This window comes from Saccopteryx leptura, chromosome 13 (assembly GCF_036850995.1).
Source record: "Saccopteryx leptura isolate mSacLep1 chromosome 13, mSacLep1_pri_phased_curated, whole genome shotgun sequence".
Taxonomy (NCBI): Eukaryota; Metazoa; Chordata; class Mammalia; order Chiroptera; family Emballonuridae; genus Saccopteryx; species Saccopteryx leptura.
In genome coordinates, this window is record NC_089515.1 from 32,177,660 (window position 1) to 32,199,790 (window position 22,131).

The window sequence follows — 22,131 nt, forward strand, 5'->3', positions numbered from 1 at the left end:
AACTGGTGTATTATAAAACCAGGATTGGAAACCACTGGGCATACACAGCACAGAAGGTTGTGTTTCTTGACTGAGAGACCAGATGTTTCCACTATTTAGGGAATGATCTGAGGGGGCTGTTGAAGGTCGCAGATGGTCTCAGGTGCACTGACAGTGACAGAGGCAAAGTTACTGCTGATTTGGGCTGCGAAGGATTCAGAATGCTTTCCTTGTTGCCCAGAGCATTCTCCTCGGTCAGTCCCAAGGACAATGAGCACGGCCACCACCCAGAGAGGAAGCAAGTGCACATGGTGAAAAGGAAACTGAAGCACGTCTCCTTGTTCAGACCCTCAGACTACACCTTGGCCTTCTTGTTACAGGATTTCTGAACCCGGGAGTTGATTTCCATCATTGCTTTAAAGTACATAGGGACCAGCTGGGGGTCTTTTTTATTTTTTATTTTTTATTTTTTTTCTGAAGCTGGAAACGGGGAGAGACAGTCAGACAGACTCCCGCATGTGCCCGACCGGGATCCACCTGGCACGCCCACCAGGGGCGATGCTCTGCCCACCAGGGGCGATGCTCTGCCCACCAGGGGGCGATGCTCTGCCCCTCCGGGGCGTCGCTCTGCCTTGACCAGAGCCACTCCAGCGCCTGGGGCAGAAGCCAAGGAGCCATCCCCAGCGCCCGGGCCATCTTTGCTCCAATGGAGCCTTGGCTGCGGGAGGGGAAGAGAGAGACAGAGAGGAAGGAGAGGGGGAGGGAGGAGAAGCAAATGGGTGCTTCTCCTGTGTGCCCTGGCCGGGAATCGAACCCGGGTCCCCTGCACGCCAGAAGATGCTCTACCGCTGAGCCAACCGGCCAGGGCCTGGGGGTCTTTTTAAAATGCAGATTCTGATCCAGTTGGTGTAGAGCCTGAGTTTCTGCATTTTTAATAAGCTCCCAGCTGCGGCCCACACCCACACTTTACGTAGCAAGGTTCCACACCTTCTGAAGACTTGCTTTTCAGACTGTTGACCTACACCTTAGTGCTTGGAGCACCACAAAACACTGCTGAGAAGTTCAGTAAGACCCGATGAAGGGAGAGATCGTCTGTTCTCATGAATTGGAAAATTCAGTATTGTTAAAAATGTTAACTTTACCAATAGATTTATCTGTAGATTCAACATGATCTCAATCAAAATTCCATCAGGCTTTTGTTTTATTTTTGTTTTTTGCTAGAAGTTGACAAAATGACTCTAAACTTTATATGAAAATACAGAGGACCTGGAAGAGCCAAACAATTTTGAAAAAACAAAATTGAAAGACTCACACCACCTGATCTCAAGGCTTACTCTAAAGCTAGAGTAATCAAGACAATGAGTTATTGGATAAAGACAGATCAATGGAACAGAACGAAGTCCAGAGATAAACCCATATATACGTGGCCAAATGCTAAGTTGTGTTATGTTAAGCGAGAGAAGCTAGGTACAGAAGGTTACATACACTGTGAAACCGTTTCTATAAAATTCTAGAAAAGAAGAAGGCAGACCAGTGGTTACTGGGGCCTGGGGATGAGAGCATGCCAAATGGAAGGGCCATCCATTGGGATCTCAGTGCTGAGTGCAGTGCCTGAGAGCCTGGGCTCGCCAGTCGGGCTGTCTGGGGTCCAGCAGCAACTCCGCTCACCTCTCTGTGCCTCGGTTTCCTCCGCTGTATGAACTAATACGATATCAGTGCTTACCTTGTAGGTTGCTGGGAGGATCGATTTGAAGTATCTAGAACATTTTCCTGTGCCTAATAAGTGATACTTATTGCTGCTGCTATTATTATTATTATTAACCTCCAATAATATTGTGATTTTACCTTTCTCCTAAAATGTGGTTCTTTCTTCCACCCTCTCCTTGACCCGTGCACACTCATGCGCCTTGAGAGTCTTAACTGAACGTTAGAGCTGGAGGAGCCTGTGGGGAGGACTGGGATGCAAGCGAGGCCCGAGGGCTTAGTGCCGTGCCGCGGTCACGCTGGTACGCAGCGCCAGGGACCGGACGCCCGGCCGGGCTGGCTCCTGCTTCCGTTCTGTTTATCAAGGAGCTGTACGCACATAAATGTATATGTTGTTTTCATTTCTCCTGTGAGCCACAGGGATTTCCCTGAACCTGCCATTCATCGATCCCATTGTGTGGCGTTTGTTTCTCTGCAGAGCGGTTCCGAGCCCCACCTGCCGGAGACTTGTCCCGTCACCACCATGAGCTCTGGTAAGTCATTTAAAACCCTTTACTTCTGGACAAATCTACAAAAACTGGGCAGTTCACCCAAATTTCCCACTCACATGAAGGTCCCAACTACATTTCATTTTTTAATTTTTGAGACCTGGGTAAGTGCCAAAGCTTTGTCACAAATCGTCATCATCACTATCATCACGTCCATTATTAAGGATGTATTATCTACCATGTGACAGGAACTATGCTGTACACTTTATGCGCACATGCCCTGGTCTTTGTAACAGCTTCCTTTCGCTCTATTTTTAACAGCTTTATTGAGATACAATTGGCATAGAGTAAACTGCGGATATTTTAAGTCCACGGTTTGATAAATGTTGACATGTGTACACGTCAGTGGCATTTCTTAATCCGAGTGAGTGCAGCGAAAGCGAACAGATTGACCCTCCTGCCCCAGGTGCGAGCTCATCTGCGTGGCCTCCGTCCAGCCTGGCGGAGCGGCTTGCTCACCCACCCCTTTTGCTGTGACTGTGGCAGTAAAAATCAAGACCTAAACGAAGAACCAGTTTTGAGTGTTTAATTTAGAGCTGGGTGGAAGGCAGGGGCTGGGAGGACGGAGAAGGGAACACGTCCCTGCTCCTTGTGCAGCCAGGAGCTGTCAGGTGTCCAGCCCAGAACTTGAGGCCGAGACTTCCGTCTGGAGATGCAGGCCTGCCTCGCTCAGCCCCCGGGCCACCTGGGGCCGCCCGCCTGCGTCCTGCAGGTTGTGGTGGAGGAGGGGCCAACACGGGGCTAGCTCGCTCACCAGTGTCCTAATCCTGCGAATTTCCGGTGTTGCCAGAGACCTCTGTGGATGGAAAACAGGTCTTTCCGTTCGTTCACATACACGGCCCTTTAGCCAGGTCCTAAGCTGCGCAGGACAGTGTGTGCTTGGGACCGAGGAGGGTCCTGGGTGAACAGCTCAGGGCCACCTCTGGCTTCGTCAGGTAGTCCCTATGTGACCTCGGGCCCAAGGCAGACTCTGCTCTGCATTCTCCTCTGTAGATGGATTCCAGAAAGCACCAGCTAGTTGGGATTGTGTGAGGATTCGGTGAGGCAGTCAGTGCTTCTCAAGCACTGAGTGCTGTGTCCAGGGCTGGGCCAGTGCTCTGTCCCCGGCTCTCTGCTCCGGTTTCCTCTTTGCAAGGAGAGGGACCTCGCTTGTCCCTGATGCCGTCCGTGCTTCTGCCGAGCGAGCGTCAAGAGGCTGCACCCTCTCCCTCCGGGTGGACTCGGGTACTGCCGCTAGCTCTTGCTTTGTAACTCATATTTTGTTTTTGTTGTCATTTTTTAAGAACTTTTGCTCTGCAACCCAGTGTTTTTGTTCTTCTAATATCAGAATTAGCCTAAACTGGCCTTGCTACTTACTTCTGGCACAAATAAGGGCAGAGGAAGTGGGAAGGGAGGGGCGGGCAGGAGGGTGAGGGTGTGGAAGTGCCGGTGGGACTCCTGCCCAGCTTCCCCCTCGGGTGTGGCGCTAGAAGGCTGGAAGGAGGCATTCGTAGCCGGAGTCCAGAAGGTCTGGACCCTCTGACCTGATAACCCCTCTCTTGGGAATGTATGTCTTAATTTGAAGGAAAGGAAAGCATCGCCCACGTGAAGGTGGGGATCTGCATATTTTACTTGATGGAATATTATGCACTATTAAAGTGATCATTAGGAGGAAAGCAGCTGTGTATTGTGGAAAACATTTGTTTTAACCTCTGGGGGACAGAGCACAGGAGAGGATGCCTCCTTTTTATTGCAGTTCAGGACTGGGCTGCCAGTCACCGAGGGGGCGCTTCACCTTTGTTATCTCCTGGCAAACCCACAAAGGTGGGCGTGGCTTGCTGCTCCCATTCTATAGATGGGGAAACTGAGGTGCTGAGGGGTTAGTAATATGGGATCCCTGGTTAGTGTGTAGCGGAGCTGGGGCAAAGTCAGGATTTTGGACGTCAGCAGGCTGTGCTGCTGAGTTTGAGTCTAAGCGGGTGGATATATTTTTAAAAATTTCTTCAAGTTAACTGTGTTAAATTGAAAGGAGAAGAAAGGAAAGGAAAGACACAGGCCTGGACCTGGTGGATGCTCAGAGGCTGCCCCGAGGCCAGCGTGGGGAGACGCGAAGCAAAGTCTGCAGTCCTAGAAAGAGGACGGCCAAGAGGAGTGAGGGCAGATGCACGGGCAAGGGGAGTCGAAGGGCAGATGGGGTGACAGAACCAGCGGTGTTCCTTTTACTTGGGTTTCTGGCCTTATTGCCAACACCTTCCTTTCATCTATCCCAGTCATGGGGCTGCAAGGGAGACTTTGGATCTGGGACAACTGGATGTCATCCATAGGTGGATGAAAGGCAGTAACAGGACGGAGTCTGTATGGCCAGTGTCGGGAGGTCCAGGCTACTGGTGGGAGGGACAGTGGCCCTGCTCGTGTCTGCATCTGGGAGCATCCATGGTGGCCTCTCAGGGCGCTTTGTGTTAGGGAGACTGATTGTTAAGGGACTAGGTTAGGGTGGCCTTGTCTCAGACAAATGAGCTACTGGGCTTTGGGCCAGGGTTTTAGTGCCAGCATTTGGGGAAATGGAATATATCTCAACCAGATACGTTCTATTGAATATATGTAACGTAGAATGTATCTGGTTTATACATGTATAGATAAACCATTTTACATAGAATATATCTGAGAGATGCACTGCTTTTTTACTTTAAAAATAAAAAGTATGTATCCCAAGATGAGCTTAGTGATCTTAGAGCCTGGAGTCCTGTCTGAGCCTCAAATTTATTTCTTTATAAAATGGCAGTTCCTAATGCATAGCTCCAGAATCTTAAGGACAAAATGAGATGCTAATTATGGAATGCTTAGTATGGCTCCTCAGATCCAGGCACATAGATGTTTAAAAAACCCTGGCTGTTATGATTGGTTGGCTCTTGGCTGTCAGGAGCCACTCCAAGCACACTGGTCGCATGTTCCTGGGAGGCAAGGTCTGCCCCCCACCCATCTTCTCTTTCCTGCCTCCGTCACCTCTGGTTGGGGCAAAGGTGAGCAGCCAGGGTCTCAGTGTCTGCGGCCGAGCAGGACTGAGACAGATCCCCGCCGACACAGGGGTGACCTTTGCTTTGACGATGCAGAGGACTTCCTGAAGGTAAGGAGAGGGGAGAAGGCGTTCTCAGCCAAGAGCCTTGAAGGAACCAGGCCGACAGGTCTAAAAGTGTCTGACATGCTCAGGGGCTGTGAGAGGAGGCGGGCGAGTCAGGCGGGGGAGGAGGAACGTGCAGCGGGAAGACAGAGACCACCAGCCACTGCAGACCCTCCGTCCAGGGTGAGCCGCCCAGGCTTTGTCCGCAGCTGCCTGCGGGCCAGGGGGCCTTGTTTGTTTGCTTCTAATTATCAAGAACTTCAGTTCATTAATTTAAATATAACCAGGTGTGCCAAGATACAGCTCATCCCACTTCCTGAAAAAGTATATTCCAAGCAATCTTAGGTACATTTTTGGGAATTTGGAATACATTTTCTTCATAGAAATAATAAAAATAAATGGTTGAATTCCCAGACTATAACCCAGTATTTTTACTGTTAAAACAGAAGTGAAATACAGCGTATATAAAGTAGAGGGCTTTTAGAAAACCATATTGTATTGTATGTTGGTTTTCATCTGTCCCGTACCCTGGGCTTTTTAACGCTGGGCTGTGGTTAGGTCAGGGTCTAGAACAGGCGTGGCCAACAGCTTTTGCCCACGGGCCAGATTAGAAAGAAAACTTTTTTCACGGACCTGATGAAATATTAAAATTAAAAAAATGTTAAATACAAATACAATTCGTTTAAGTAAACAAAATTTTATTATGTAATTTGTTTATGAATAAATGTGAGTGAAAAAAATTTTAATATACAATATTTTAATAAAAATATAATTACATACTGTCTAAATATCCAAACTGTATCGCAATCAGTCAAACAGCCTGGACACGTTTTCAGTTATCAACTGCAGCTACTGTCTATGCTACAATGCCACTTGATTCAGCACACTTGACCACAAAAATAACGAATTGTTTGACCTTGGGTGCGCACTGACAAACTCCACCTAAAAGAATGTGGGTTTCACATCACCGCTAAACGTCAAACAGTTCATATCGAGTACAGACGAGTACAGAAGTTGTAAATCTTTATAATGGAATTTTTTTAAAAAATAAAGAAGTATCGCGAATCCATTCGACCAATTATTGGAAGTTAACCCTAGATTAGTCACATGCGGAATTCTTTTCCTCCTATCACTATCTTCTTAAATATCTCGATTTCCAATAATCAAAGACACTTCTGCTTCTGAATAGCTGAGAGTTTAAAGTAGCAGAACATATTAAAAATTTAATCGTGGGCCGCATAAACTCATTACGGCCCGCGGGCCGAATGTTGGCCATGCCTGGTCTAGAAGGTGCTTTCTGATGTAGATTGGGGTCGAGCAGGGACAGAATGGAGGCAGGGAGACGGTCAGGAAGTCTTGTCCTCTGGGACAATAATAGCACGAGGACCTCAACTGGGGACAGTGGGCTGGTAGGGCGCAGGGCAGTGTCTAGCTAGGCAGGGGCAGCACGGTTGCGATGACAGCTGGGCGTGGTGCGGTGAAGGAAAGTGTCCGAGCTGAGGTTTCGGCGGTCTGACAGCTGTCACTCTGTAGGCACAGGATGCATTGGAGCTGGCCTTTGAATGGGTAGATAAGCCTTTGCCAGGCAAGGAGATCCTACTTTGAGGGAGTTAAGCAGATTTTTAAGAAGTGCCAGAAACGAAGCCACAGCAAGAAGGCTGGAGTTTGCAGCACCCACCACGTATTCCATGCCGCCTACAGCTTTCTCCTTCTCTCCTGGTTCAGGCTGCACACAGTTCTGAGTTCTCCCACCGTGCCCTCCCTGGGCGGGGCGGGGGGCCCCTTCCCAGTCTGAGAAAGCCTGCGCGTCCCCAGCACCTCACACTGGGCAGGACTCCGTGGACGTTGGGGAGACCTCACCACTAGCCTCGTGCTTTTTTTCCCCTTCTTTCTTTCAGAATGTGATGGTGCTTCTAAAGCCGTGGTGAACGGGTTGGCACCAGGCAGCAATGGGCAGGACAAAGGTAAGGCTTTGGTAAGGGGAGCCTGACTTGGTACTGGAAAGGGTTTCTAGAAGGAGCAGAGGATGTCAGGCCTGGACCACTCTCCTGGGAGGAATAGTCACCGGTCTAATCAGCCCTGAACTGGAGCCCCGTTTCCCACACTGACTCTCTGAAACCGGCAGCGCGCTCTTGCATCTCAGGAGCCTGAGGCTGCCGTTTCCGCTGTGAGAAGAGCTATGAAAAGTGTCCCTAGCTCACAGGATGTTTTGAAGAACAGCTCAAACACACAGGCTGAACATACCTCATGCCTGGTGTACGTGGTATTGATCAGCCTGAAATTTCTTTTCTGGCGTGTCACCTGCACAGTCCTGACCCCGAGGCAACAGCCTATACTACCGAAACGTATTATTTTGGTGGCATTAGTTCCATGTATATCCTCTTCTATTTTCAGTTTTTAAAAATTTTAGGACAAAAGATTTGAGTGTGAAATGAACGATGGATAAAAGGACCCTTGAGGTTGTCTTTGCCCTGAGTCGCTCATCCTGGATGATTACAGGGCAAACACGTGACCACCCAAATAGCTAGGCAACGGGGCTTCCCGAGTCACCTCTGCAGTGAGCTGTGATAAGATACACGCTCAAGTCCCAGTTCTGCTGCTCACAGTCCTTGGTCTCTGTGGGTGTGAACTCCTCTATCTAGAAAACACAGAAATTGCATGGTCTGCAGTATTTATTTCTGCTTCAAATTGTGGGTTCCAATGATTCTCTGTGTGCTCATCCCACTAAATTTTATGCCATCAGAGAGGGAGGGCAGAAGTCCTGTCATTGGGCACGTAAGTAATTTCAGAGAGTTTGCCGTGTCGGGCCTTGGTTTGTAATTTTCGTCTGGTTTAGCCAAGTGTTCCTTTTGAGACGAGGCCACTGTGAAGTCAGAAGGAAGAGCGGGCCAGGGAGGGCACAGAGAGCAGGAGGGATGGGCGTGGAGGGCGGTGCCTCTGGTGGGAGGGGTCCCGCTGCTGGCCGTTCTCGCCTCCCTGCACAGCCGGCCACCCTTCTCCACTCAGGGTGTGGGGCTGTGTTCTCGGAGTCCTGGATAATCTCAGCTACACTGCTCTCAGGGGATGCTGAAGGGCGGTGCCTGTGGACGGCCTCCAGGGGAGGAGCATTGGAGAGGTTACGGTTCGGATGCTTTTAACACCTGCGAGGCCTTCAGCACCATCCCTGTGAACTCCCTGAAGGAAGAGACTTCGGGGGTGTGGGGGGAGGTGGCAGGTGAAGGTAGATTCCACTCTCCAGTAAGACTCGCCTTTGCTGAGAAAGGGGAGGCAGATGGAACCTGCAGGTCATTACGGTGGCCTGAGCAGGTCACCGAACCCGGTGCCAGGACAGTTGAACTCTAGTCTCGGCATCTTCCCTTGAAAGCTGGATGGCTCTGAGCAGCTCTCTGAGCCTCTTGCTTCTTCCTCTGAAAATGGTAACAATGTAACAGAAATCTCCCTGCCCGCCACTCTCCGGGCTGGTCCTAAGGAGCAGTGAGTAGAATTGCTGTGAAAGCATGTGTGCATCGTCACACATGCAGTATTGTTAGTATCAACGCGGTTATTGATGGCCGTATGATTACCATATGCCTTATGAAATAGCAGTATGGTGGACTGGAAGGTGAACTGTCTATTGCCTCCCTCCCTCCTGTCCCCTGACGGGCTCGCCAGCACAATGCTGATATATCAGTGACCGTCTTGTTTCCTACACAGTCCTACCCCCCATTACTGTGTGGATCTGGGGCCAAAAGACCTTGGAATGTTCCTCATTGGAGTGTCATTGGCACGTAGCACCTGAGGTCCCATATCTCTCTATTTGCTTCCATCAGAGGGACAGAATGAGGGGAGACCTCACACAGGCTTCTGAGAAAGATTGGGGCTGTGCCCACCATTGAGATTCCAGAACTTGGGGATGCAGGGGCCCCGGGGAGCCTGTGGGGAGATAGGGAAGAGCACCTGGGACTTGAGGACAGCAGCCCTTGCCCCATCCCAGGCCGTTCCCTGAGCTCTCTTAAAGCTCACTGGGCACCAGGATCGGGGCTGTGCACTTGGGTGCTGCCCAGAGTCTTGAAGATGCACTCGGACACTTGGCAGCCTCTTGCCTGGGAAGGGTGGGTTTAAGCAAGACCATCTGCTGCCCGACAGATGGGGGCTCTGATTTGCTTGGGGACAGAGGGCAGTGATTGTCCGAGCAGGCACAGGACCCCAGAGGTTACGATTCTGGGGAAGCAGCTGTGGTTGAAAGAACCAGGCAGCTCACAAACTTGTCCCCTTTCTTCCTCCTCCACTCACCTGGGGCCACAGCGCTTCTCCTTGGAGCCCTGCCCCCACACAGACACCCCAACATTCTCTCAGGGGCCCCTCGGCCCTGACGGCTCTCCCCTTTATTTGCCAGGCCATCTGTGTCTCTAAATCTTGGCAAGTTCCTGGTGTGGCAGGAGGCCTAGACACTGACCAACTGCATGTGGGAGATGGTTGGAGGGCCATTCTGTTGTCTTGGCGCAGAACTCTAAAGAGAAAGCAGGTTATTTCAAATGACAGCATCTACTGCTCTGTCTAGTGGCCTTTTCATGAGGGCGACTTCCTCCTATTGTCTCTGCCCAGTTCCTCACCCGCCTGAGTGTTTCCCAGACGTTCTTTCTGGAGGCACCAGTTACCCTTTTGTGTTTGCAGCAACTGCCGACCCTTTACGTGCACGCTCTATTTCTGCTGTTAGAATAATTCCCGTGAAGACAGTGAAAAGCCCTTCAGGCCTAGTGCTCCCCACAGGTACCTCTCTTTGGGTTGGTTTCTTTCTTTTTTTTTGTTAACTTTTAGCAGATCCTGCATGGTTTTCCTTTCTTCTTTCCTTCTAACAAAGGCGTGGAGGCTTAATCCTTGCATGCTTAGGAGCCATTCCCTCTCACTTCCTCGGCTTTCCTTCCTTCCTCCGTGTGTGTCTGGGTTTCTGTGTGTGTGTATTTCTGTGTTTCTGTGAGCCAGCCAGTGTGGAGACAAACTGACAGGTAGCTGCCCCCACCCCCTTGAGGAGAGTGGTCAGTCCAGAGGCTAAAAACATTGACTCTGGTGGGGGTCTGAGCTATGTGGACTTCTTAGGCTCTCCCTAGAGGTTTCCAGCTCCCAGTACTTTATTTAGAAGTAAGTCACCCCGAGAATCAACGTGGCCGCACAGGGACCCTCTGCATCGGGCTGGATTTGAAGCGGCTGCGGGTAGATGCCAAACCTAGATGCACGCCTGAGATGCTCGCTGGGCTCTTCCCCAGAGCCTCCCGGCCACGCCCAGCTTCCCACGGCCACTTCCTCCCGGTACTCTCCAAGAAGGTCCAGCCCAGGCGTCAGCGCCAGCCCAGCTCCCCGCCGCACGGAGCAGGACGGCGCAGGCGGCGGGCGCCCCAGCCCCGTGGTGCTTTCAGGGGGTGCATCCAGGAACCGAGGGCTGGGCTGGTTTTGTCATTGCCCCTCATCCTTTTGAAAAGACCATGAATTAGTTTCCCAATAGTTTTGTGACATCAGTCGTAGGGTTGGACAAGTCAGGTGCTCTCCAGGGCCACTGCCTGCTCGGCCATACGTGGTGTTCTTTGTTTTTAAACTTGACTTTAGAGAGACAGACAGACAGACAGAAACATCAGTCTGTTCCCGCGTGTGCCCTGATGGGGGATTGAACGCACAACCTTGGCATGTCGGGATGATGCTCTAACCAGCGAGCTATCCGGCCAGGGTCATACATTGTGTTTTAGTGCTTTGTTTTCGGTGGAAGAAGGTGCTGATGGGGCAGTGAGTTCTCTTCTGTGACACTAATGACTGGTCTGTCTGAGCTGTCGGAAAGGGGGCTGCTGGAGTGGAAAGGGGAAAAGAGGCTTTGCTTCTCTCTGCCCTGACGTGGGCGTGGGGATGAGTTGGATGTCTGAGCCCACATCCTGTCCAGTGCCCACCTTAAACTTTACCCCATAAACCCAGGCTTGACAATTGTAGGCCAGTGATCCCGGCTGTGCTGTGAGCAGTTTGGAAAAAATGAACTGTGGAATTCAGTTCGGCTCAGCTGCACGGAAAGAAACACTGAGCACGGAACCTTCCAGGACTGTGGGGTCTGCGTCGGTTTCTTGCCTCCCACCTCCCACAGCTGATTTTCGTGGAGGATAGCATCCAGCTCTTTTGAAGCCTATTTTGAAATCCTTCTCAGTAGAATTCTGAAAGATGACCCGAATCTGTTATTAGGCCATTGTCACCTGAGGGAGAGGTCAGGACCCAGTGACGGCTCAGCTGGAGGTGCAGCGAACACCGTTCATGGAAGGATTTAGCGTTTCTGGTCGTTTTCTTTGGTGTGAATTTTGTTCATTAAGTTTGGAATGTGAGGCTCTCGCCCATGATCTTTCTCTCCAGGCAGCATACCCTGTCTCATCAGTTTGGGGGTCTTGACTTGCTGAGGCAGGTTTTCTGTTCCTTTTTCCCTTGGGGAAGTGCAAGGAGCAGCAATTCTTTGCCGAAAACCGCCTCATTTCTGATGTTGCCGGCTTGATCTTTTTTTATAAGACGGACGGTCTGGAAGCTTAAGAAATCTTTCATAAACTCTGCCTTGAACTGTACCTTACTAATTGGTCAGATGTCTGCTCACCACCCTAAACTTCATTTAATAAAAGAAATAAACCCGCTTCCATTTTGAAATGTTTTTTCAGCTGATATTGTAACTCATACATTTACTCAGAACTCACCGTTTGCCTCCATTTTCCCCTAACCTCTGGAAATGGGATTTGTTCCTCTCCACCACCCACAAATTAATCTTCATGGACTGTACGTGGCTGTAACCAGGTTCATCTCATCTCCCGGCTATAACAAGTTGCTCGCTGACTGTTGTTGAATCCTTCAGGAGCCTTAGACTCAGTCTTCTCTTGTGGGTCTCCCCTCTGCAGACATGGATCCTACGAAAGTCTGCACTGGGAAGGGAGCCGTGACTCTCCGGGCCTCGTCCTCCTACAGGGATACCCCCGGCAGTAGCCCTGTGAGCCCTCAGGAAACCCCACAGCATGAAAGCAAACCAGGTGAGATACCCCTGTGACTAGAGGCAGGTGTTCAAAGTCACGTGGGAAGGGCACGGCTGCATCAGCTCCTTGTCCCGTCTGCAGTGGGTGGTGATCAGTGCCCTGAACTGACAGGTGCTCCCGGGCTTCAGGCAGAGGCGCAGCCACAATCACCACTTTATTTTAGCTTTCGACTGAACAGGTGGGCAGAAACCCTGTTACAGAACTGGTGGCTTTGCGGACTGCGTGGGTGAGGACAGAGGTGGCCTGGGGGCATGGGGAGTGACTGTGAGACGGGCTGGTGGTTAGGTGTCTCTCAGGGCTGGGCTAGGAAGAAGCCAGGGGACGCTGCGAAATGCAGGCAGCTGAGTGACCCGACTCCCTGGAAAGCGGAGGTGGGGCCGGGCTCAGGCCTGGGGGGCACCTGGCAGCGGAGGGAGCAGGACAGGAGAGCAGTTCTGAGCCCAGTGCAGACTCGGAGCGAGGGAGACAAAGGAAGCCCGTCGGAAGCGCACCTCCCTCATTACTCAGGAGGCCTGGGTGGCTGGAGCGTGCGTGGTGGTGAGGTTTAGACCTGGGACTTGGGAACCTGGTCTGTGTTCCAGCCCTGTACCATCTGCTGATGGTGCAGCCTGGGATGTGATACTTTGTCTCAACCTGGTGGTCATCTGTAGAATGGGGGGGGGGGACTGTGCAGGCCTGATAGCATTATTGTGAGGATGAACACGCAAGGTGTTTTGCAGCACACCTGGGGGCATGGCGTGAGCTGCATTTGTTGCAGCAGGAGAGTCAGGCATGGGTCCCTAGCCCACGACCTCAGGTAGTGCTTTCTGACCTCTGGTAAGTCACACTTTTGAAGCACATCTAGAGTCTGAGGGACTGGGGCAAGATGGTTTCCACGCCACTCTAGTTCCAAAAGGCTCTGTGGTCTTGGGAAGATGGGGTTATTTTGGATCTCTAGAGAGGGCTCTCCACAGCCCAAGGGTCCCGGGAGTTGGGAGACACTGGCCTGGAGGCTCCACAGGCACTGTTAGTGCAGGGGGGGGGGGGGACGGACACAGCCCCTCTCCACGCGATCGAGCAGTGAGTGGCTCTCACACTGAGTTGCATCAGAATCACCCGGGGTAAAAACAGGTTCCTGAGCCCCCAGTCTGACTTCAGAATGTCTGATTCCCACTTGTCGGACTGGGCAGGGTCTGAGGGTTTGTGTTTCTGACAGGTCCCAGGTCATGGTGCTGGTGCTGGTCCAGGCCCACATTTGAGAGCTTCTGCTCTAGGGGATGGGAGTTTCTAATTGAAGGAAAGAAGAAAAGGGAGGAAAGGAATTGGGTGATGATTCCTTCTTTGAGACCAGACGGGAAGAGAGCGGGGCAGGAGAGCTCTTTGGCGCAAGGGGAGCAGTGTGTTGGGTTAGACAGTTTTTAGCATGGAGCTGGTCAGTGCCCAGCGTCCTGGGAACTGACTTGCTGTCTGTCCCAGCCACCTGTACCAGGTACCGAGGCAGAGGCCAGGCTGAGGTTTGAGCACAAGCCCCATTCTGGTCACATTGGTCCCTGTGGAGAGCTTCTTCCCCCCTCAGCTCAGGGAAGACATGCGTGGCCTCCAGAACTGAACTTTTAAAGCGGCTTCTTGGCCCTAGATCCCTGAACCCACGCCTGACCCTTGCCCCACTGAGGTTTAACACTCACATCTCCTGGAAACGTGGGGCCAAGAAGTGAAGGCAAAATAATTTTGTCCTAAAACAAGTCTAGTCCAGCCTCTCCAGGCCTAACTGGGAATATTGAGCTCTCAAGCTAGAGGACATTGGGGGAGAGACAATCCCAGGTGACAGTTAAAAAGAAAAACCATCCTACAGCCTAAGGACCCAGTAACTACCTGGCCCTTGCCTCTGGTGGTGAATGAGTGGTGAATGGGCAGAGAGGGGGCCTCGAGCTCCCCCTGGTGGTTACAGTGTGGCACTCTCAGGATGCAAATGCTACTCTGTCCCATGGTCTGCAGGCTTTTGCTATACAGTACTGTGCAGTTAATTGAGGCACTTTAGGAAGCTCTCTCTAGTCCCCAAATAATTATGTCTCTTAGAAATTTCTAAAATCTTTGGGTGATAAAAGATCATGTTTTAAAATGAAAGTACTCTGAAGAACTAGGGGATAGATAGCTCTGTCATTCACATCTCACACACAGTAAATTAATCTTAGTAGATTATTTTCATTTTAGTAAATTGAGCTCACCGAATCCAAATTATTCATTCAGACATTCATTTAGCATCATCTCTGTGACAGGCCCTAGGTGACTCACTGGGAGTTGTGATGCAGAGTGGGGAAAGGGAGGAAAAGAGAGAGTGATTCTGGGTGCTGTAGGTGAGGACGAAAGGCCGTTTGTTACAACAGGAGAGTCAGGCCCGGGCCTCTGGTCCACTCCCATGCTTTTTTTTTTTTTTTTCTGTATTTTTCTGAAGCTGGAAACGAGGAGAGACAGTCAGACAGACTCCGCATGCGCCCGACCGGGATCCACCCGGCACGCCCACCAGGGGGCGATGCTCTGCCCCTCTGGGGCGTTGCTCTGCCTTGACCAGAGCCACTCTAGCGCCTGGGGCAGAGGCCAAGGAGCCATCCCCAGCGCCCGGGCCATCTTTGCTCCAATGGAGCCTTGGCTGCGGGAGGGGAAGAGAGAGACAGAGAGGAAGGAGGGGGCGGTGGAGAAGCAGATGGGTGCTTCTCCTATGTGCCCTGGCCGGGAATCGAACCCGGGTCCCCCGCATGCCAGGCCGACGCTCTACCGCTGAGCCAACCGGCCAGGGCCACTCCCATGCTTTGTGTCCGTGGTTAAGTTGCACCTTTTAAGTACATGAAATATGAGAAAACTGGGTGAAATGGTTTCCAAATCATTCTAGTTCCAGAATGCTCGGTGACCTTGAGAAGTTTGAGAATTGGCCTGACACAAACTAAATTCCGTTCCCTGCGGACAAATTCAATATCATACACGTGAGAGTCTGGGTGGAAAGGAACAAGCTCGGCGTGAGTAGGCGGGGGAAGCCCCCTGTGGATTGAGTCCACAGCAGGCTGCAGTGAGTTTACACTGGGGGCGAGGTTAGGAAGATGCGACACTGGAGATAGGGCTTCAGGACTGGGGGTCTTGTCCTTGTGCCCTGCTGCTCACTGATCAGCATCCTGCTGGCCCTCGACTCGGGCTATGTCCTGTGGCTCCCTAGTCCTCTCATCCCTGCTTCCTCCCTCCCCCTGCACCTCTAGATGACAACTTGCTGGCCCATACCAGTCCCCAGTCCTGTCCTGGTCCTGGGAGCCCCTGGGCCTAGACCTACCTTATGAAAACAGTTTTCAGCAATATTTGTAGATAGCCATGCGCAGGCTGGACTGGGAGCCCAAGTGTGAGGCAGTGAGTGGCTCTTGCCAAGGATTAGACATGCTTTCTGCTCCCAAAGTCTTCTTAGGTAGCTAATGTCAGATAGCACCCAGCTCCCTCCCTTCTTCTTTTTTTTTTTTTAGATTTTATTTTTTAAAATTTATTCATTTTTAGAGAGTTGAGAGAAAGAAGAGAGAGAAGGAAAGGGAGGAGGAACAGAAAGCATCAACTCCCATATGCCATATGTGCCTTGACTGGGCAAGCCCAGGGTTTTGAACCAGTGACCTCAGCGTTCCAGGTCAATGCTTTATCCACTGCGCCACCACAGGCCAGGCCCTCCCTTCTCATGGGCCCAGCATCTGCCCCTCAGCTGCTCTGTGCCCCCCTCTGCCTTGCTCCCTGCCTTTACCATTTCCCTCCATTCCTATAGATCTCCAGGCTGATGATTATTTGCCTGGACTTGGAAGCGGCAGTCTCCCACACTGCCCAGTACCTGCACTCCGGTGTTTTTCCTTAAGTGGCCCTATTAACACCTTTTGTACATTTCAGAGACACCCCCTATTTCTAGTCCTTGTCCAACTCTCTCATCCTGGGAGAGATGGTCTCTTCCTGAGCCACACAGTCCTGTGTTAAGGCTCAGCTCTGCCACTTCACTATCTCTGTGATATGGGCAAGCTATTCCATCTTAGCTGAATTTTCTCATTTACAAAATGGGAGTGATTTTTTTTCTTTTTTTTGACGGAGACAGAGAGGAAGAGACAGATGAGAAGCATCAATTTTCATTGTGGCACCTTAGCTGTTCACTGATTGCTTTCGCATATGTGCTTTGACGGGGGTTAGGGGGATCTACAGCAGAGTGAGTGACCCCTCACTTGAGCCAGCGACCGTGGGGTCACGTCTATGATCCCACGCTCAACCCAGTGACCCCGTGCTCAAGCTGGTGAGCCTGCGCTCAAGCTGGTGACCTCAAGGTTTTGAAACTTGGTCCTCTGTGTCCTAGTGTGACGCTCTGTCCACTGAGCCACCGCCTGGTCAGGCTAAAATGGGAGTGATCTTAATAGAGTTGTTGGGAGTCAACAAGCTCTTTTATATCGATATTTAACAGAGCCAGGCACACAGCAGGTGCTCTTTAATGGCAACAATTCTAGTTTCTGCAGACCAGGAGGTCCCTTAAAGACTTGCAGGAATCATGAGGGCCTGGGCCAAGCACGGTAGCAGGCAGGAATGAAGAGCAGGGCCAGGTCAGTGTGCTCGGCAGAGGGAAGCCGCAGGCCCCATGCAGTGCGTTTAAGGAGCACAGAGGAGCAGGGCCCGGTCAGTGTGCCCGGCAGAGGGAAGCCGCAGGGCCCATGCAGTGCGTTTAAGGAGCACAGAGGAGCAGGGCCAGGTCAGTGTGCTCGGCAGAGGGAAGCCGCAGGGCCCATGCAGTGCGTTTAAGGAGCACAGAGGAGCAGGGCCCGGTCAGTGTGCCCGGCAGAGGGAAGCCGCAGGCCCCATGCAGTGCGTTTAAGGAGCACAGAGGAGCAGGGCTCTCTGCTGACCGGAGAGTAACTGGCATTCATGGAGATGGTGGATTTATGAAGGAAGCTGAAAGAATGTTGAACTTCTTTATTTGATGTGTTGAGTTTTGGGGAAAGAAACGTCTTCTAGGAGGAAGTTTCTATGGGCATTTGGAAATTTGGAGTGCAGTTATGGGGTTGGGAGCCATCTTTATCCAGATGAATCTGGGGAGGATGAAGATGTTTTCTGTGGGTCAGTGACAGGTGGAACTTTTGGAGTTGCCTGGTTTAAACCCACTGTCCAGGCTCTTGCTCTCAAGGGGTGCTCGACTGCACCCCTGACCATGGCTCCCTGACCAGCCTCCTGATCTCTGAATGTGGATCTTGGTTTTTAGATCAGAGCCATCTGAGAAGAACGATAATAATCTTAGTGCTGACCCCCTACCCCTGGGAGAGGCCTTACCTTACCCTGTTCCTGATACCACTGCCTGACCAGGGCTGGGTGTTGGACTGGTGGTGGGTGTGATGCCAAACTTCTTGTCTGGTGTAGCCCAAAGACCATTAGTCCCTGTATTTTAACTCACAGGCCAAAATCCAGTTCAACTCTTACATTTTGTTAATTCTGTGCCAGCTGGCTGCATTCCTTCTGCCTGATTTGTGAGGACCAAGTTAGCTTTGGACATAAAGATTCTTGGGCCTGCAATCAACATATTTCTTTTAGTTTGATTCTCACATTTGCTATCCCGAAATGGCAGTAGCAAAGAGATATGAGAAAATTAACATTGAGGCAGTTAAAGGCACTTTTCTATGCCCATTAGCTCAGAGCCCATTCTATGAGCACATGTGTGAGATTAGGGCCAACTCTAATGGAGAAAATGGGGAAAAGCCCCCATAAGAGAACACCCTCACTTCTGACACCAACTCCAATTTTAGGGGACTTCCAACACTGTCCTCAGCTTGACAATCTGCTAAAAGGAATCAAAGAACTCATTGGAAGCTCTTATACTCATGGTTATGGTTTATTACAGATTAAAATCAGCTGGGAGAAGCACAGAGTCCAGGGTCCTCTCCTATGGAGTCAGGAAGTGTAGTTCCTAGCATGGAGATGTTACAGTATGTTCAGGATATTTCAATCAGGACTGTCACCTGAGCCATTATGTCCAGTGTATTTATGTAGACTCCATTACCCATATGGCTGATACCCTAATAAAGAGTTGAAACCACTCCTAGGCCACTTTTTTTTTTTTTTTTTTCCTGAAGCTGGAAACGGGAAGAGACAGTCAGACAGACTCACGCATGCGCCCGACCGGGATCCACCCGGCACGCCCACCAGGGGCAACGCTCTGCCCATCTGGGGCGTCGCTCTGTTGCGACCAGAGCCACTCTAGCGCCTAGGGCAGAGGCCAAGGAGCCATCCCCAGTGCCCGGGCCATCTTTGCTCCAATGGAGCCTCGGCTGCGGGAGGGGAAGAGAGAGACAGAGAGGAAGGAGAGGGGGAGGGGTGGAGAAGCAGATGGGCGCTTCTCCTGTGTGCCCTGGCCAGGAATCGAACCCGGGACTCCTGCACGCCAGGCTGACACTCTACCACTGAGCCAACCGGCCAGGGCTCCTAGGCCACTTTTAACACCTTTGGTCTGTTGGACACTCTACCAGAAAACATCCGATCTCTCAGAGAAAGTTATCCTAGGATTCCAAGAAGAACTGATCAGCAAAACAAATTAGAACAGATCAAAATGAAATGAGAAGCAAGAAAACATCAGGAGGCTGTGTCCACAGGTAGAAAAGATAATATGTAAAGAACTGATGGAGGAGGTCTTAGCCAGATATCTCAGTTGGTTAAAGCATCATCCCCATCCACCAAGGTTGTGGGTTTGATCCCCAGTCAGGGTACGTGCAAGAATCCACCAATGGCCTGACCAGGCCGTGGCACAGTGGATAGAGCATCAACCTGGGATGCTGAGGACCCAGGTTTGAAACTCCAAGGTCATTAGCTTGATTGCAGGGTCACTGGCTTGAGCGTGGAATCTTAGACATCACCCCATGGTCATTGGCTTGAGCCCAAGTCACTGGCTTGACCAAGATGTCACTGGCTCGGGTGGAGCCCTCCGGTCAAGGCACATATGAGGAAGCAATCAGTGAACAATTAAGGTGCCGCAACTATGAGTTGATGTTCCTCATCTCTCTCCCTTCCTGTCTCTTTCTCTCTCTCACTCTCACTCCCTCCCCACTAAATAAAATAAAATAAAATAAAATAAATTCACCAGTGAATGCATAAATAAGAGGAACAACAAAATCATTTCTCTCTCCCTCCCTTTCTGTCTCTCTCTAAAACAATAAATTTAAAAAAATTTTTTTAAAGAACAGATGGAGGACAAGATAAGGCAAATTAAATATACTTCTCATGGGAAGGCTCGGGTTTCTTCAGGGCTGTAGAATCTGTCTAAGATTCAGCTTCCCCAGGCCCTCCTTCCTCAGGAGCTATGAGGGAGCGTTTACTGAAAGGAGCATTTTTGACAGTCTCTTCAACCAAAAGTTAATAATTGATGGTTATGTATATAAAATTTCACATGCTGTACTCAGGCACATAATGGTCCTGGGTTACTACCAAGTTTCAAGGTTCAGAAGATGAGGTAGCAGATGAAGGGTGATAAAACGTCAGAAGTACAGCTCTCCTTTAAAGGAAGAGAGAAGGCTCAGAGAGGTTTTAGGAGCTGCCTTTTTGAGGGCAGGGGAAGGGGAACAGTTTTAATTATTTGGAATTAGAAGAAAAAGTTGGTTGATCCCCAAGGATGTTATGTTCTTGGAGCTAATTATTAAATGGCAGAAGTCAGTAACTTTAATTTATTTCTATGTCTGGAGAAATTTTTTTTTCCTTATGCTTTGGATTCTTAGTTTACTAAGTGCCAGAGATTTCCATTGATCCTTAGGACTCAAAAGAAGTAGATAATATCTCTTTCACAAGTGAGACTAAGTCATTTGCTGTGCACTGGGCAGTTAGCAAGATGGTCCGGAAGCAAGCTTGGCGGTCTGATGCTGACATGATAATCCCCCTTTATGGTACCTAGAGCTTTGGAGGGACAGACTCATCTCAATTTTCCCTAATATATCTGTTTGCCAATGTCACCTGAGTAGAACCAACCCAACTGAGAACCAAAGGGGGGGGGCAAAATAAGGGGCCCCAAAATTCATGTTCGAAGTTCATGTCCTTTATTGAATAACCCCTCACTCAGAAGCTAGTGATATTTTAGTGTATTTATAAATCTAATAATAGTTTTTTCCTTTTTTATGTTTGTGACAGAGACGGGGTGGGGGGCAGATAGGGACAGACAGACAGGGAGAGAAATGAGGAGCATCAAATCTTCGTTGCAGTACCTTAGTTGTTCATTGATTGCTTTCTCGTATGTGCTTTGACGGGGGGGGGGGGGCTTCAGTAGAGCGTGTGACCCCTTGCTCAAGCCAGCAACTCTGGGCTCAAGCTAGCAACCTTGGGCTTCAAGCCAGTGACCATGGGGTCATGTGTATGATCCCACGCTCAAGCCAGCAACCCAGCTCTCTAGCTGGTGAGCCCACGCTCAAGCCGGTGACCTTGGGTTTTGAACCTGGGTCCTCCGTGTCCCAGTCCGATGCTCTATCCACTACACCACCGCCTGGTCAGGTTCTAATAATTTCGCTAGAATGATTTGACAGAGGTGGACTAGAAATAACTTAGGAACATGGGACAGTAAATGTGATGGGTGCAGGGAGGAGAGAGAACCATTGTCACAATGTGTCACCTGGTGTCTCAGGACCTGTTAGGTGGGAGGAGATCTCTGGGCCAGGGTTCTGGATGGATAAAACAGAGAATGTTTAAAATGGTCCTTCTGAGGTACTTCCCACCCCTGGTTTGTGTCTTCAGCAGCCCTGTGTGGTGCACATGGAGTAGGCATTATATCTAATAGGTGACAAGAGTGGAGTTGAGAGTGATTAGTGGCCTGCCCCTGGTCGCACAGGCCTAAACCATTGCAGTAATGTGAGTAAAAGTCAAGTCCTGCAAATTTCCCAACTTTTGTGGTTGGAAAGAGAAGACAAATTGCTGTGAGTTGTCCATAAGGGAGGGGCAGAAATGTAATAGGCAATCTGCTAAAAGAATCTAAAAACCCGAAATATTTAAAAACTCTAACTTAGAAGGCGAAAGTAAGCAAAAGTGGATAATTTTCCAGAATAAGGGTGTTTCTAAGTATCTCTTTTTTCAGTGGTTCTTCAAGTGTGGGCTATGGATATCAGCCTGTAGCATGCCCTGGGAACATGTTAGAAATACACATTTTTGGACCGAATCCCCGTCACTGAGTCGGAAACCCTGGGTGCGTCCCAGCAGTCTGTTTTCACACACCTTCCCTGAGATCCCGGTGCAGCTCTGTCACCTTTTGGCTCTCATCACCTCCCTGAAATATAGGCTCCCCTCTGTGGCTGATGCTGGGGTTGGTGGCTCTGGATGGTGACAGATCGCTGTACTCCATTCTGGAGAGCTGGGCTGAATGCTTTTGTCGTTTGCTGGCTGTGTGACTTTGGGCAAGTCAGTTGGCCTTTCTGTTTCCTCATTCATAAAGTCAAGTGATCGCGGGCATCACAGACTTGTGTGGACTAAATTAAACGCTAAATTGGAGCAGAGGTGACTAACGGTGTCTGACCCTTAGGAAGGTGTTCAGTAAATGTTTGTAAATCTCAGTTCACATCTGGAAAGCCCGTCTCTGTCCTGGAGGGTCGCACACGGGAATGGGCCTGGGGCTGTGAGTGTGAGCACTGCTCTGTTGTTCCCTCTTTCTCTCTGTGCAGGTAAGACAAGGGTAGTCGCCCAGGCGCAAGGAGGAAGTGAAGGGTCTGGCTAGATCAGAGGTTGGCAAACTATGGCCGTTGGGCCAGGTGTGACCGTGCTTATTTTTGTACAGCCCACGAACTACGAATGATTTTTA

General features: G+C 50.4%; 1 protein-coding gene across 31 annotated transcripts in view; it reads left to right on the top strand.

The window, feature by feature from the left end:
* Positions 1 to 22,131, top strand: part of SORBS1 (sorbin and SH3 domain containing 1) — a 260,387-nt gene that overhangs the window by 124,723 nt on the left and 113,533 nt on the right. For 27 of the 31 annotated variants that reach the window (XM_066354910.1, XM_066354907.1, XM_066354909.1 and 24 more), the window contains 4 exons: positions 2,162 to 2,216; positions 7,227 to 7,292; positions 9,982 to 10,077; positions 12,216 to 12,344. In XM_066354910.1, coding sequence (XP_066211007.1) covers positions 2,207 to 2,216; positions 7,227 to 7,292; positions 9,982 to 10,077; positions 12,216 to 12,344 — 301 coding nt within the window. In that variant the 5' untranslated portion in view covers positions 2,162 to 2,206. The remainder of the gene's footprint in view (positions 1 to 2,161; positions 2,217 to 7,226; positions 7,293 to 9,981; positions 10,078 to 12,215; positions 12,345 to 22,131) is intronic. The other 4 variants (XM_066354933.1, XM_066354928.1, XM_066354930.1 and 1 more) reach the window with 1 other exon arrangement.